The following is a 13,320-nucleotide window of genomic DNA, read 5'->3' on the forward strand; positions in this document are numbered from 1 at the left end:
AAAGAAGTAAAATTATCGTTATTTGCAGGTGAATCTTGGATATAGCAAATTCTAAGGAACACACACACACACACACACACAAATTAAAACCAACAAATGAGCTCAGTAAGGTGGCAGGATACAATATTAATATTTGAAAATAAATTGTATTTCTATATAGTAGATCAATTCAAAATAAAACTAATAAAATGATTCCATTTATAACAGCATCACAATGAATAAAATATTAGGAGTAAATTGAGCAAAAGAAGATCAAATCTTCTACAGTGAAAACTATAAGCATTATCAAAGAAACTTAAAAAGACCTAAATAAATGGAAAGGCATCTCACATTCATGGATTGGAAGAGTTAAGACTGTTACAATGGCAACACTTCCCAAATCAATCTTCCCAAACAGATTCAATGCAATCCTTGTCGCAATCTCAACTGACTTCTTGCAGAAACTACAAATTGATCCTAAAATTTATATGAAAACTCAAGTGACTCTGGATAGCCAAAATAATCCTGAAAAAAAGAAAAATGTTGGAGCACTCACATTTCCTGATTTCAAAACTTAACGCAAAGCTATGGTAATCAAGAGTGATGATTCTGGATAAGGGTAGACATATAGATAAATGGAGAAAATTTGAGAGTCCAGAAAAATACCCCTGCATTGATAGCCAACTGATTTTCATCAAGAGTGCCAAGACAATTAAAATCAGGAAAGAATAGTTTAATGGTGTTAGGACAACCGGATAATTACATGAGAAAGAAGGAAACCGGATATCTACCCTATACCATATATCAGACTTAAATGGAAAAACTAAAACTATGTTTAAGTTGGTGTAAATCTGTGACGAGTTGAGCAATGATTTCTTAGATTTGATCCACTGCACACGTGACCCAAAAATACTAGAATGTCACTCCAAAATATGCCTCCTTGACATAAAACTTTAAAGCTGAAGGCAATTAAAAAGCAGCAAATGCAGAAAAAGCTTCTCTTTTTCTGCCTAGAGGCAGGATATAAATTCTCCTTTTGCTGGAGACAGACTCTTATCAGGCCAGAGAAAGCACCAGAGGAATTTGCAGACAAACTCAGTCTGTTAGTTTCCTTTCATATATTTATATATTTATCTTCTCTCAGTTTGCCTCCCTTGGGGGTCTTGACAGTTTTCCTTTGTCCTGCCATTCTTTCTTGTTTTTACAAAGTCATTGTTTTGTGTTGTTGTTGTTGTTGAAGATGGCATATAAGCTGAATTCTCAGCCACTGCTTTGAGTTACTATTTTAGGTTTCTCACATGATGTGTTAATAAACTTTTTCTTTTGTTTGTATGTCATTTTGGTACAGGTAACAGCTGAAAACCTATGATGGGCAAAGTTTTGCTTTCTTTACATGACAAAAGAAAATAAAGATAAAATTGACTTCATCAAAATTAGAAATTTTAGTTCTTCAAAGCATACCAGCAAGAAGACGTAAAGACAATCTGCAAAATGAGAGGAAAGATTTGCAAATTATCTATTCAATAGTATCTAGTTCAAAATATATAAATAATTCTTACAACTTAACAATAAAAAGACAAATAACTCAAGGGCGCCCAGCTGGTGTGGCTCAGTGGTTGAGCATCGACCCATGCACCAAGAGGTCACCAGTTCGATTCCCAGTCAGGGCACATGCCCAAGTTCTGGGCCAAATCTCCAGTGGGGGGCATGCAGGAGATGACCAATCAATGGTCTCTCTCACTGATGTTTCTATCTCTCTCTCTCTTCCTTCCTCTCTCTCTAAAAAAATCAATAAAGAAAAAAAAAATGAACAAGGACTTAAATAGACATTTCTCCAAAGAAGATACATAATGGCCAATAAATGCATGAAAAGATGCTCAATCTCATTAGTCATCAGGAAATGTAAAACAAAACCACAATGAGATACAACTTCATGCCCTCTGGAATGACTATGATGAAAAAGACAGACGAGTATTGGTTAGAAAATGGAGAATTCGTACCCTCATACATTTCTGGTGGGAATGTAATATAGTGCAGCTGTTTTTGAAATTAGTTCTTCAAAGAGTTAAACATAGAGTTACCATGTGACTCAGCCATTCAAGGTATACACCCAAGAGAAATGAAAACATGTGGTCACACAAAAACTTGCACACACATTCTTAGCAGCATTATTTATATTAACCAAAATGTAGAAACAACACAAATGTCCATCAACTAATAAATAGGTCAACAAAATATAGTAATCCAATGAAATATTATTTAGTCATAGAAAAGAATGAGCTACAGAAACATACCACAGCATGAATGAACCTAAGAGCATTATGCCAACTTGAATAAGCCATATACAGAAAGTCATAGATCATGTGATTATACGTATGTGTAATTTCTAGAATAGGCAAATCTACAGAGACATAAAGTGAGTTAGTGGTTGCCAGGGGCTGGGGGAAGGTGGGAATAGAGAGTGATTAGTGACAGAAAGGGGGTTTCTTTTTGGGGTGATGAAAATATTCTGGAATCAGATAGTAGTGATGGTTTCGCAATCTCATAAATATACCAAAAACTACTGAATTGTGCACTTTAAAAGGATATGCAATCTGATATATGACATGGTATGCAAATTATATATAGAAAAGAAAAATGGTGGCAAAACATTATTACTCACCGTCACCTTTAACTGTAGTGGTTAATGAAGAAAGTGTTGACAGCGGAGATGTTTGTAATAATTCCTTGTCAGTTGTTCCTAGTTGGATAAGATAGATAACAGTATTACTAATCACAATTTCATCTCACTTGCCAAGGAATAAATAAGATAAGTCAAGTCTGGAGGTGGATTTTAATCCCTCTATAGAGGTATTGGGTAAGCCTTTGCCTATCTTTAATTTGTCCATTTATAACTCCTTTTGTCATATACTGCACGTGTGTACACACACACACACAATTTTGTATGACAAGTCCAAAGAACAAATTTTTATTACAGTTTGTTACTTAGGGATCTTTAAATGTATAAAAATATTATTGTGAAAGTAAATGATTTGATATCATTTCATTTTTCCCCAAATTTACCTGGTCAATAGGACCTAGGAATAACATACATTTTTTTTTTTTAAGAATCACATAATATTTTGTTAATTTAATTATGACACTCAGACTTCCAAATAAACATAAATCAAAAAGAAACTTGCAGAGTCCTATAATAAATTCATTTGTTCACTTATGAAACATTCATTGAGTGCCCACTCTCTACAAGGCCTACTCTGAGACTCTAGAGGGCAGTGTCTAGTTCTCAGTCCTCTGTTTATCTGAGCAGTTATCAAGAATAATTCCTGGCATAAGCCCACTGTGGTAGATGCTGTTTCAGATAAAGGGGCATTCATATAGGACAGGAGACCAACAAAGGGACAGAGCCTGCCTTTAATGAACACCATTTACCAGTTACATACCCATACTACGAGTCAGCATTTCCTTCTTTCTTAAAACATGTTAGAATCTCTTTTTGTGATTAGGGCACAGGTCCCATTTTAACCATGTGACATATATAAAATCTTGGTTCTTATCCATATGCATGCTGTACTTGGGGGAGGAAGTATTTGGCCCTGCAAAGTTTATCTAATGCTTTAAAACTCTAGTCCAGAGAAGGTTTTCAGGGGTAAGCTGGCTTGAACTATATATCAAAAGATACTAAGGAACACAAGAAGATAAGACCTTTGGAAAATTGCTGAGGACAAAAACACTGACTGCTCACTCCTCTGTCCTCACTGCTTATTAAGGGAAATGGGTTATTACAGCAATGGGCAGTGACTGTAATAGGCATATTTCTTGAATTATAATGTGGAGTGCACCGAGGCATTTAAGACTTTCTAAAGGTTTTCTTTCCCCACTCATATGTGGCTATCTTTTAAAAGAAGAAACCAACAAAGGAAACATTATTCCTAAAAACTAGGTTTGAGAGTCTGCATTGCCCACTCACATGATGCCAACACCTTAAAGTGAAGATGTAACGATATAAATAGTGTCCCCTCTAGCTAGACACCGTGCTGTTGTTTTCACTTCATCCCTACTCTTGAGGCTCTTGGTACCAATAACAGGCTGAACTGAATTTTTAGAATCCCCTCGCCATTCTATTTTACTGGCACATGTCTCATATATTGCTTGGAAATTCAAGACATAGAGATGATTACAGGAGATAATCAGGACACATAAAATGATGATAATATAAATAGAAAAAATGTTAAGTGTATATAATCTTTGAGTTTCTGAAGCCCTTGCCCCTTTTCTTTTATACATATCCTGACTTCATGTTTGATAGAGAGAAGAGAGATGTTACAGAGTTGAGCTTTGGCCCAAGTAGTTAGCCCAAATTTTCTATTTGGGTTCAGTTTCAGCCTTGGTTTGGAAAACTGAAGAGTTTAAGTGGCTGTACATTTCTGAACACTGATCCTGTGACCATGCTGATGATCATCATATTTAATCAGTATAACAATACCTATAACATAAACAGGACACATTTTATTTTAGATTTATTGTTAATGTATAAATATTCACTTTCAAATGTGGATAACTTCTACCTATAACTTGTATTGTTCTATCGATACCATTGTAATTTAACCCAGTTGTTAATTAACTGGAGAGGAGCAAAAGGAAGGCCAAGTTTTACAGGCATTCATTTGTGCAGCTTTGCCAGGAAGCTGCAGTTTAACACTCCCCAAGGAAACCACCATCTCACTGCAGGAAGGAACTGAACAGGGTGGAGAATAGACACCTGCCCAGTAAAATCTGGGTGATACAGGGAAGGTATTTTCCTGTCAGTCACACCTGGGAACAGGTCATTGGCCAGAGTAGGCGTGGCTATTGCAAGTGTGGGAAGATTTGATATATTTGAGCTCCCACACAAAGCAGTTAGCTCTCTTGCTTGCTTGCACTCTTGGGATTCTTGTTACCAGGGTTGCACTCTCTGGCTCCCCTGCATTTGTCCTGACTCCACACAATGTCCTGACGCTACACCAGAACCAGCTCCTCCATGGAACAGAAACTCTGGACACTGGCTTTGCTTCTAGCTCTGCTGAATCTCCAGCTGCACCTCTTCCAGAACTGGATGAAGGGAAATGAGAGTTTAGAAATGGAGAGATGGAATTCCACACAAATAAAAATTACTCATTCTCCTGTGCAAGTCTCAGAAAATTCTTTTTCTCAAGATATCGTGTGGACCAGAACCCCAGCACCCAGAGGGGAAGGGGATTTCTTACTTTCACTGATAACACTATGTGCTAAATATGTTAAAATTCTGAAGTGTAAGTGCATCTTTATAATTGCAAAATTAAAAAGTTACAGAAACTAATGAGAATTGATATTTCTGTTAATTTTATGTGCAAAACAATGATTAAGTACTTAAAGTGGTTAATAAAAGAAAGACTGGATTTAATATGAACATTAAGAGAGTACTGTAGCTATATACCTTTAGGGATATAATATAATTTTAAGCCAACAGATGTTTATAAAAGATTAAATCAGAGGAGAATTCTAGTCTTTGTAAAACTGTTTGGTAAACTATCATTCATAACACTTTCCAAAATAACCGCTTAGAACTGTATTCTATTCCATTTAGGACACAAGGGTTTCAAGAAAATGTCAACGTGTAAACATTTCATATCTTGGGAGAATAAACTAAAAGCAAAATGTCAACTTTACCACTTAGGAATTCTGTGGAAAGGATAAAACAATAGATCATGTGGAAAGATGTCTCAGGTAATTCATCTTCAATTCAAACTTAACAAGGAATATAAAGACAATGGATTTGAGAAAAAAGATATGGGGGAAAAAAAGTGCCTAAACCTAATTTTTCCCACTAATAATACCAGAAAAGTTACAAAAATGCCTCCTAAATATCTGTTCTTTACAGAATTGTGTTAGTTTCTGGAGAGGAAATGCATCTTAAACATCACCACAGCTGGTGGCCCATATGGAAGAGATGGCCAAAGTATCCGGCCTCTGTACCGACCTCATATGAAACTGAATGTCTATTTAGTATCAGAAATGTTTAGTGTCAGTGCGGAGAAATTTTTATTCCTGCATTGTAATTCAGCTAATGAAAAAATTTTCACTATTACATGTTTCAAAAATCAAGCTGGAAAATAATTACATTTTAAGAATAAAATTTCAGGTTTATTTTTGTATCCTAGAAGTTCATTTTATAATGATGATTGGTCCGTGTTTGCCAAATGTTGTTCTGTAACTCTGGCCACTGGCCTTTGAACAAAAGGGCAGTGCTCTTGACAGGCATCGAGTGAGAGATCCAGGCCTAGCTCCCTAACCGGGCAACCCGCTGAGAGCAACCATCACCTCTGCCATCGCTGTAAGAATTCCCATCTTATTTGCACATTTTCGACTTTTTTGATAATAAAATTTCTGGATAAAGAAAATTGACATGCTTCAGAATACACATAAGCACTTTTAAATCAAGTGTCTGTTTTGTTGTTGTTATTAATCCTCACCTGGGGATATTTTTTCTATTGATTTTTAGCGAGTGGAAGGGAGGAAGAAAGAGAGAGAGGGAGAGAGAGAGAGAAAGGGACAGAGAGAGAGGAAACATTGATGTAAGAGAGACACATTGATTGGTTGCCTCCCGCAGGCACCCCAACCAGGGCAGGGGATGGAGCCTGAAACCCAGGTACATGACCTAGACATGGAATCGAACCTGAGACCTTTTGGTGCTCAGGCCAATGTTCTAACTACTGAGTCACACTGACCAGGGCGAAATCCACTCTCTTTTGACCTTTAAACAAGAAAATCTGATTGGGAAGCCTTACAATGAAAATAAAGAAGCTTCTCCATGGCATGCTTTTCTTTCCTTTTCTTTTTATTGTTAAACACTTTTATTGTGGCTGAAATGACCACATTGATCATGAAGAAGGGAGGGAGTGTGGAATCACTTCACTATAGATATGCCTTTTGTGATATTATTGCGTAATTCAAAGATCATTATTTTGGAGGATGAGACATTCTATAAAACTCCCCAACATGTAAATCTCCTCACAGGTCTGAAGTTAAGAAAACATCTAAGCCCTTGCTGGGTCGCTCAGTTGGTTAGCGCATCATCCAAATATGCAAGGTTTCGGGTTCCATTCCTGGTCAGGGCACATATAAGAATCAACCAGTGAATGCATAAATAAGTGAAAAAACAAATTCATCGACGTTTATTTCTCTCGCTCTTTCTAAAAAGAGAAGAAAAGAAAAGAAAACACCTATACTGATACACTGCTTAGAATATAAGAATTTGAGATAAATGTCCCATCATTTGCATTGTTTGTGTATTAATGATACTGCCTTTAGGATCAAGGGCAATCTCTAGTATACATACTTCAACTCGCTTACGCCCTAATACACACATGATGATGAAGTAAGCCCGACAAAAATGAGTTCCTTTATCTGTCTTCTTTCTCCACTGTTGTTTCCTCATTTTCCTTTAGCATTAAGGACACCCAGCTGCCTATGGCTCCACCCATGCCGACCACCACGCCAGACGTCGTGTTTCTCACCCTGCATCAGAGCAGATCTGCCATCATAGCCCGCCTGTCCTTCCTCGTCTGCTCCCATCAAGCTCCCCCTTCTGCTTTCCAGAGAGACCCCAGAAGCGACTCTCTTCCTTCTCCTAACCTCTCTTCACTGCCGTATTCATGATTACCAGGTTTTTAACTCTTAAAACCCCTCTAAACAATATTAGATGTTCTAAGAAATTACCATTAATTTGAGGGATTTCATAATGACATTGTAGCTTTGTAATAAATGGCCATGCTTTTTGAGATGCACATTTAGCATGTAGAGGTAAAACGGCATAAAGTCTGAATTGCCTTCAAAATGCTTCACAACCAAGTCGAAAGAAGGAAGAGAAAGAAAAATAAAGAAGGAAGGGAGGAAGGGAGGGAGGGAGGGAGGAGGAAACATGCAGCAAATATGATAAAATCTTGATAATTATTGATTCTGGGAGATGAACATCTGGATATTAACTATAATGCTCTCTACTTTTGGGTGTATATAAAATTTTTTATAATAAAAATAACAAAAACAAAGCTTCTCCAGCTTATTACAATTTTTACAATTGAATGTGAATAATTAAAAACCCTTCTGGAGAACGTTTGAAGAACACAGACCAGAGTTTAATTTTTGTCATCTGGGTACCATGAAGCAGTGAATGTGGCCATGCACAGGAATGAGGAATGAGGAGGAGTGTGTGTGTGTGTGTGTGTGTGTGTGTGTGTGCATACAATCTCAAGTATTCGATGTACTTGCTTCAGAGAAGGGGGCTTCAGCGTCCCTTTCCTAGAGCTCAGTTGTGCTTTACATGAGCAGGCACAGAGTTTCCCATCAAGTCAGGAAGGTAAGAGGCATTCCTGGTATCACACATAGCAATTCTGTCTAAATTCCTCCACTGAATCCGCCTCCACCTCTGCCCTTTCATGGTCATTTAAAATAGTTGTTAGGACTCGTGTCAGTATTTGGACAGTGTTATTCACCATAAATCATTGTTGGCAGGGTTAGAGATCTTCTTATTGAAAAAAGCCTAGTTCTGCCCTGGCCGGTTTGGCTCAGCGGTTGGAGCATCGACCTGCAGCCCAGGGAGACCTGGGTTTGGTGCCCATTAAGGGCACGTACCCCGGTTGCAGTTTGTCCCCGGCCCTGGTTGGTCGTGCAGGCGGAAACCATTTGATGTGTCCCTTTCACATCGATGTTTCTTTCTCTCTCTCTCCCTCCCACTCTATCTGAACAACAAATAGAAAAATGTTTTTGGGTTAGGATAAAAAAAAAAAAGAAAGAAAAAAGAAGAAAAAGCATAAGTTCTAAATAGTTAACATAAAAATTGTGAAACTTCGGCCCTTTGGGTCTGCATGTCAAGTCAGTACTTATTTTGAGGGGAGGGGTTATTGGTTGCAAAAATATGCTCTTACCAAATTAGTGTTATTTTATACCAAAGTTTCAGCTGATGAGAGAGAGAGAGAGAGAGAGAGAGAGAGAGGAAGAGAGAAGCTTAAACTCTACAAATTGAACTGAGACATTTAAAAAAAACAAATAGAAATAGTGTGCAGGACTTGGCTGGAGGCTTCATAGATTCTTGCTTCCTGATCATGTTATTTGGAGTTTGTGATTGAAAATAAAGGTTATACCATACCATATTCTGGAAATAAAATTCCCTGTGCTGCCCTCATTTTGTAATGCTTTCCCCTGGTTTGGTAGAGAAGTTCTAGGAATTTAAGGTTTCACCTTAAAATTAAACATTTTGAAAATAATGGACTGTATTCATAACACTATTTTACCCCATTCAGGCCCAGCGAACTAGCCCTCATCAGTCCTCAGCATGTGTTCAAGCTTGGTATGAAAGGTGGATAAAGAATAGTAAGGCAAGAAAGACAGCTGTGGGATTTCAGCCATGCAGTCATCAGAGTGTATGATTTCCAGGTCTTTCTGTGAACTTGGTTTTCTAACCAGGTTTTCTGCCCAGAGGCAATCAACAAACAATTTTATTTTTCTCTCTCCATTGATTATTTGACCTGAATAATCTGCCTCATTTTCTATGTGTTGCAGGATAAACCATGCAGTATTCATTGGATTGAGAACCTCGAGTTTTTAATTCAATGTTCTTAATGGCTTCTTTGACTTTTCCTGGATGGTTAGGTAATCCCCTTGAATACCTAGAGCCATAAAGCATGATACCGTTGTCACTCAGTCCAGTAACAATAATGACAACATTGCTACTGAAACCTCCCGATTACAGCTATAATCAGCCCAATATAACTATCAAAATCAGCTTGTTATTAATATAGTTTCACTTTGTCACCAGTGCTGTTTAAGTGGAGAACTAGAACATTTAGAAAGATATATTTATGATTTAGGAAATGGTAATTTCATTATTCTCTAAAAATAAACTTTGTGTATGAAACCTTCACAATAGGATAACTCTCAAACAGGAAGTGATCTAAGGGAACATTATCACTGAGCTTTTAGGGTTCTGTATCCAATCCAAAGTAACAGGAGTTTCAAAATAGTAAAATAGCACAGAACTTCATAACAATAGATATAAGGTCTCAAATTATTTTCCTGTGATTAAATTACATAGGTGCTACTAATTTTATTTGTTAAAATTAGAGTAAATTTCACTAAGTGTTAAACCTACCTTTAGGAGACGTTCCGATTGTTGATTTCATAACAAGATTTGGTGATGTCGTTGGGATTGGTGTTGATACAGATGTTTCTGTTGCAGAAATTGCTGTTGATGTTAATACTGTTGAGGCTGTAGTTTTATCTGAGAAAAGTAAATGTGTTAAAGTGGTTGCGTTAAAATTTACATTGATTTTTTTTTTTTTTTTATCCTCACCCGAGGACATTTTTCCATTTTTTACTCAGATAGAGCGGGAAGGAGAGAGAGGAAGAGAGAGAAATATCGATGTGAAAGGGACACATCGAGTGGCCGCCACCCACACGACCCAACCAGGGCCGGGGACAAACTGCAGCCAAGGTACATGCCCTTAGCGGGAACTGAACCCGGGTCTCTGTGGACCGCAGGCTGATGCTCTAACCGCTGAGCCAAACTGGCCAGGGCAAACTTACATTGATTTTTGTCAACCAATAGACTATTATAGTTAAATAAGATGAATTGTATGTATATTGCTGCTAATGCAACCAATAGGGCATGAATTTGAAATTAATTTTTTAATTGTTATGAATTCAACCATGAGCTTAGTATTCATACACCATTCCATCTGCTTGTCACCAGTGGTATGAATTTCAAGGTGGCTGGCAGGAGCAGTCTGTGGGTCTGAAACAAAATAGTATCTGACAAAACGAGTGAGGAATAAATGTGTAAATTTAAAATTTAACAATATTCTTAAGTCAAGGAACGTAATGTTGTCAGATAAAATAATTAAATAGACACTCTTTGGGCAGTGGATATTTTACTACACATTTTTAATATTGTAATATACATCAATTTTTGGCCACTGAGCCACCATAAATCTGCATTTTAAAATGGTTTACTTCTCTAAATTATAACAACCAAGAACACAGAAAGAACACAGAAATAACGGCAATTGTGATCTATATTATATTCACTTTTAATAATTTTTTTTTTTGGACAATAAAAAGTCAATATGTAATAATAATTCTTAAAATTTCCATTAAAATATTAATTTTTCAAAGTGATATAGGAGTTAATTCTCAGTGATTTATAAAAGATTTATTTCACATAATATTATTATAATTGATTAGCATTTTATATAAGCTTTTTAATCCTCTATTTTGTTGCTCTTTGTACACTCACTATTAGGTCGAAGATCAAAAAACAACAAACAAATGTCTATAGAGGACTTGGAAAAAGCATCTATGTCCATAGCCTGCATTATTTGTATGTTGTTACTCTGTATGTAATCAATGGAGTTAGTATAGCATTTAGTTAAGAGGATGAATTGTCAATAACAAAAACTTATATTCAAATCCCAATTGGATATGTCATCTCAGTAAATGCCTGTCATTAGTATGACTTCTCAAATTTAAATTTCATCTGAACTATTCCTCTTTGAAATGTTGAATGTCAACTGTAATTAAAAACTTTTAAAAATAAAAATATTAAAAAAAATAAGATATGTAACCTGGGTATTATAATCATGCATTTTACATTTCATAAATAGTAAAATTCAAATATTGTCTTTGGCCATACTAAAATATTTGTTGTAATCTTTTCAACTATAGATATAAACTCATCAATTATAACTTTTGTCACATTAAAATATAATATATTAACTTGTTCAGTTATAGTGAATAAAAATAAAGTTAATTTTAAAACTTTTTCTCTTTTGAATTTTGGAAAAACCAGTAATCTTTCATGTCAGTGACAAGTAATATTTCAGATGCCATGAAATAGACTGTATTTTCTATTTCACTTTATAGCAGCAATGTTTCAACCTTTTGCCTTTCATGGCACAGAACTTAATTACTAAAATTCTGTGGCACACTAAAGAATATAGTTTTTGCCAATCTGACAAAAAAATAAGTATAATTTTAATTCATTCACACCGGATGGCTATTATTGTGTTGGCTGTTGTCATTTTTTTCATTTAACAATCTAAGGGAAAGAGCTCAGGTACTGCATATTCTAAAAAGTCTTGCAGCACACCAGTTGAAAATCGCTGCTTTGTATTTGTGAGGTGCTTGGAGGTGTTAGTACTTAGCACTAACTTTGTTTATAGACAGTGCACAGGGATTGCTTGATGTATTGAGCATATATCGATGTGTTCAGCATGTTCAGAAATGGCAGAACTGCCTTTTTACAGGCTTTATGAAAATCAAGTTCAAAGCTTTTTTCACCTCTGCAGATACACTTCACATGCTGGGCGTCACCCCTCTCCCTCCCGCAATATTCATCAGGGGGAACGGACATAGCATGGGCAAAGTTATCGTCTTTCTATTAGTCACTGTTCTTGCTGTCTTTCTTTCTTTCCTAGAGTCCATGATATGACACTAATTTCTAAGTTTAAATTGAAGTTGAAGAAGTTATTCAAAGAAGCACATACCACATTGACTGGAAAATTTTCTTGTAAATAACTTAAATGATTCCCATCTGTTGACTTCCAAAATAGTAACAACATTAACTTCTGAGTATAATCAACATCTCCAGAGATATTTGTCTTATTTCCTCTTTCCTTCTCTTTCTCTCTCTCCCTTCCTTTCTTTCTTTCTTCCTTCCCTTTTTTCTTCCACAAACACATATTAACAAATATGAAAATTATGATTCAATACAGTAAAAGATTCTATAATGCACCACATAGTATTACCCTTGAGTAGCTTTCAATCTGGTAGGGAAAATAACAGCTATACACAATAAATAATAAAAGATATTTTGTACGTATCAGTGTTTTTCAAGTGCAGGTTATGATGCAATTAAAGAGTAATTAAAATCTATTTAGTGGCCACCACCCCAAATCAAATCTCCTTTCATCATCGTACACTTAATTTTGAGTGGTGAGCACACAATACAATACACAGATGATATTGCATAGAATTATACACTTGAATCCTAGATAATTTTATGAGCTGATGTCATCCCAATAAATTGAATTAAAAAAACAACAAAATCTATTTAGTGAATTATAGTTAGAGTTTTTGCCAAATGAAATAGAAAAGGGACGATATTAGAATGATATTGCAAATAACTTTACAAAACTTTTGTTTAGGGGTGTGTGTGTGTATAGATTTAAATGAAACATGTGCCAAAGCAAAATATATTTGTTCCTGTGATTCCAGCTAAAAATTTGAAAGCTACTGGACAAAATATTGGGCAAGAGCTTATAAGATAAATGA

At 35.9% G+C, this 13,320-nt stretch overlaps 1 protein-coding gene across 1 annotated transcript in view; it reads right to left on the reverse strand.

Annotated features, from left to right (window-relative positions):
• EMCN (endomucin) overlaps positions 1-13,320 on the reverse strand; it is a 91,076-nt gene that overhangs the window by 46,457 nt on the left and 31,299 nt on the right. Inside the window, exons 2-3 of the mRNA XM_036282136.1 lie at positions 10,142-10,270; positions 2,642-2,719 (exon numbers count right to left, since the gene is read on the reverse strand). Of these exons, the coding sequence (XP_036138029.1) occupies positions 2,642-2,719; positions 10,142-10,270 (207 nt within the window). The remainder of the gene's footprint in view (positions 1-2,641; positions 2,720-10,141; positions 10,271-13,320) is intronic.

Source organism: Molossus molossus, unplaced genomic scaffold, assembly GCF_014108415.1.
Source record: "Molossus molossus isolate mMolMol1 unplaced genomic scaffold, mMolMol1.p scaffold_m16_p_1, whole genome shotgun sequence".
Classification (NCBI taxonomy): domain Eukaryota; kingdom Metazoa; phylum Chordata; class Mammalia; order Chiroptera; family Molossidae; genus Molossus; species Molossus molossus.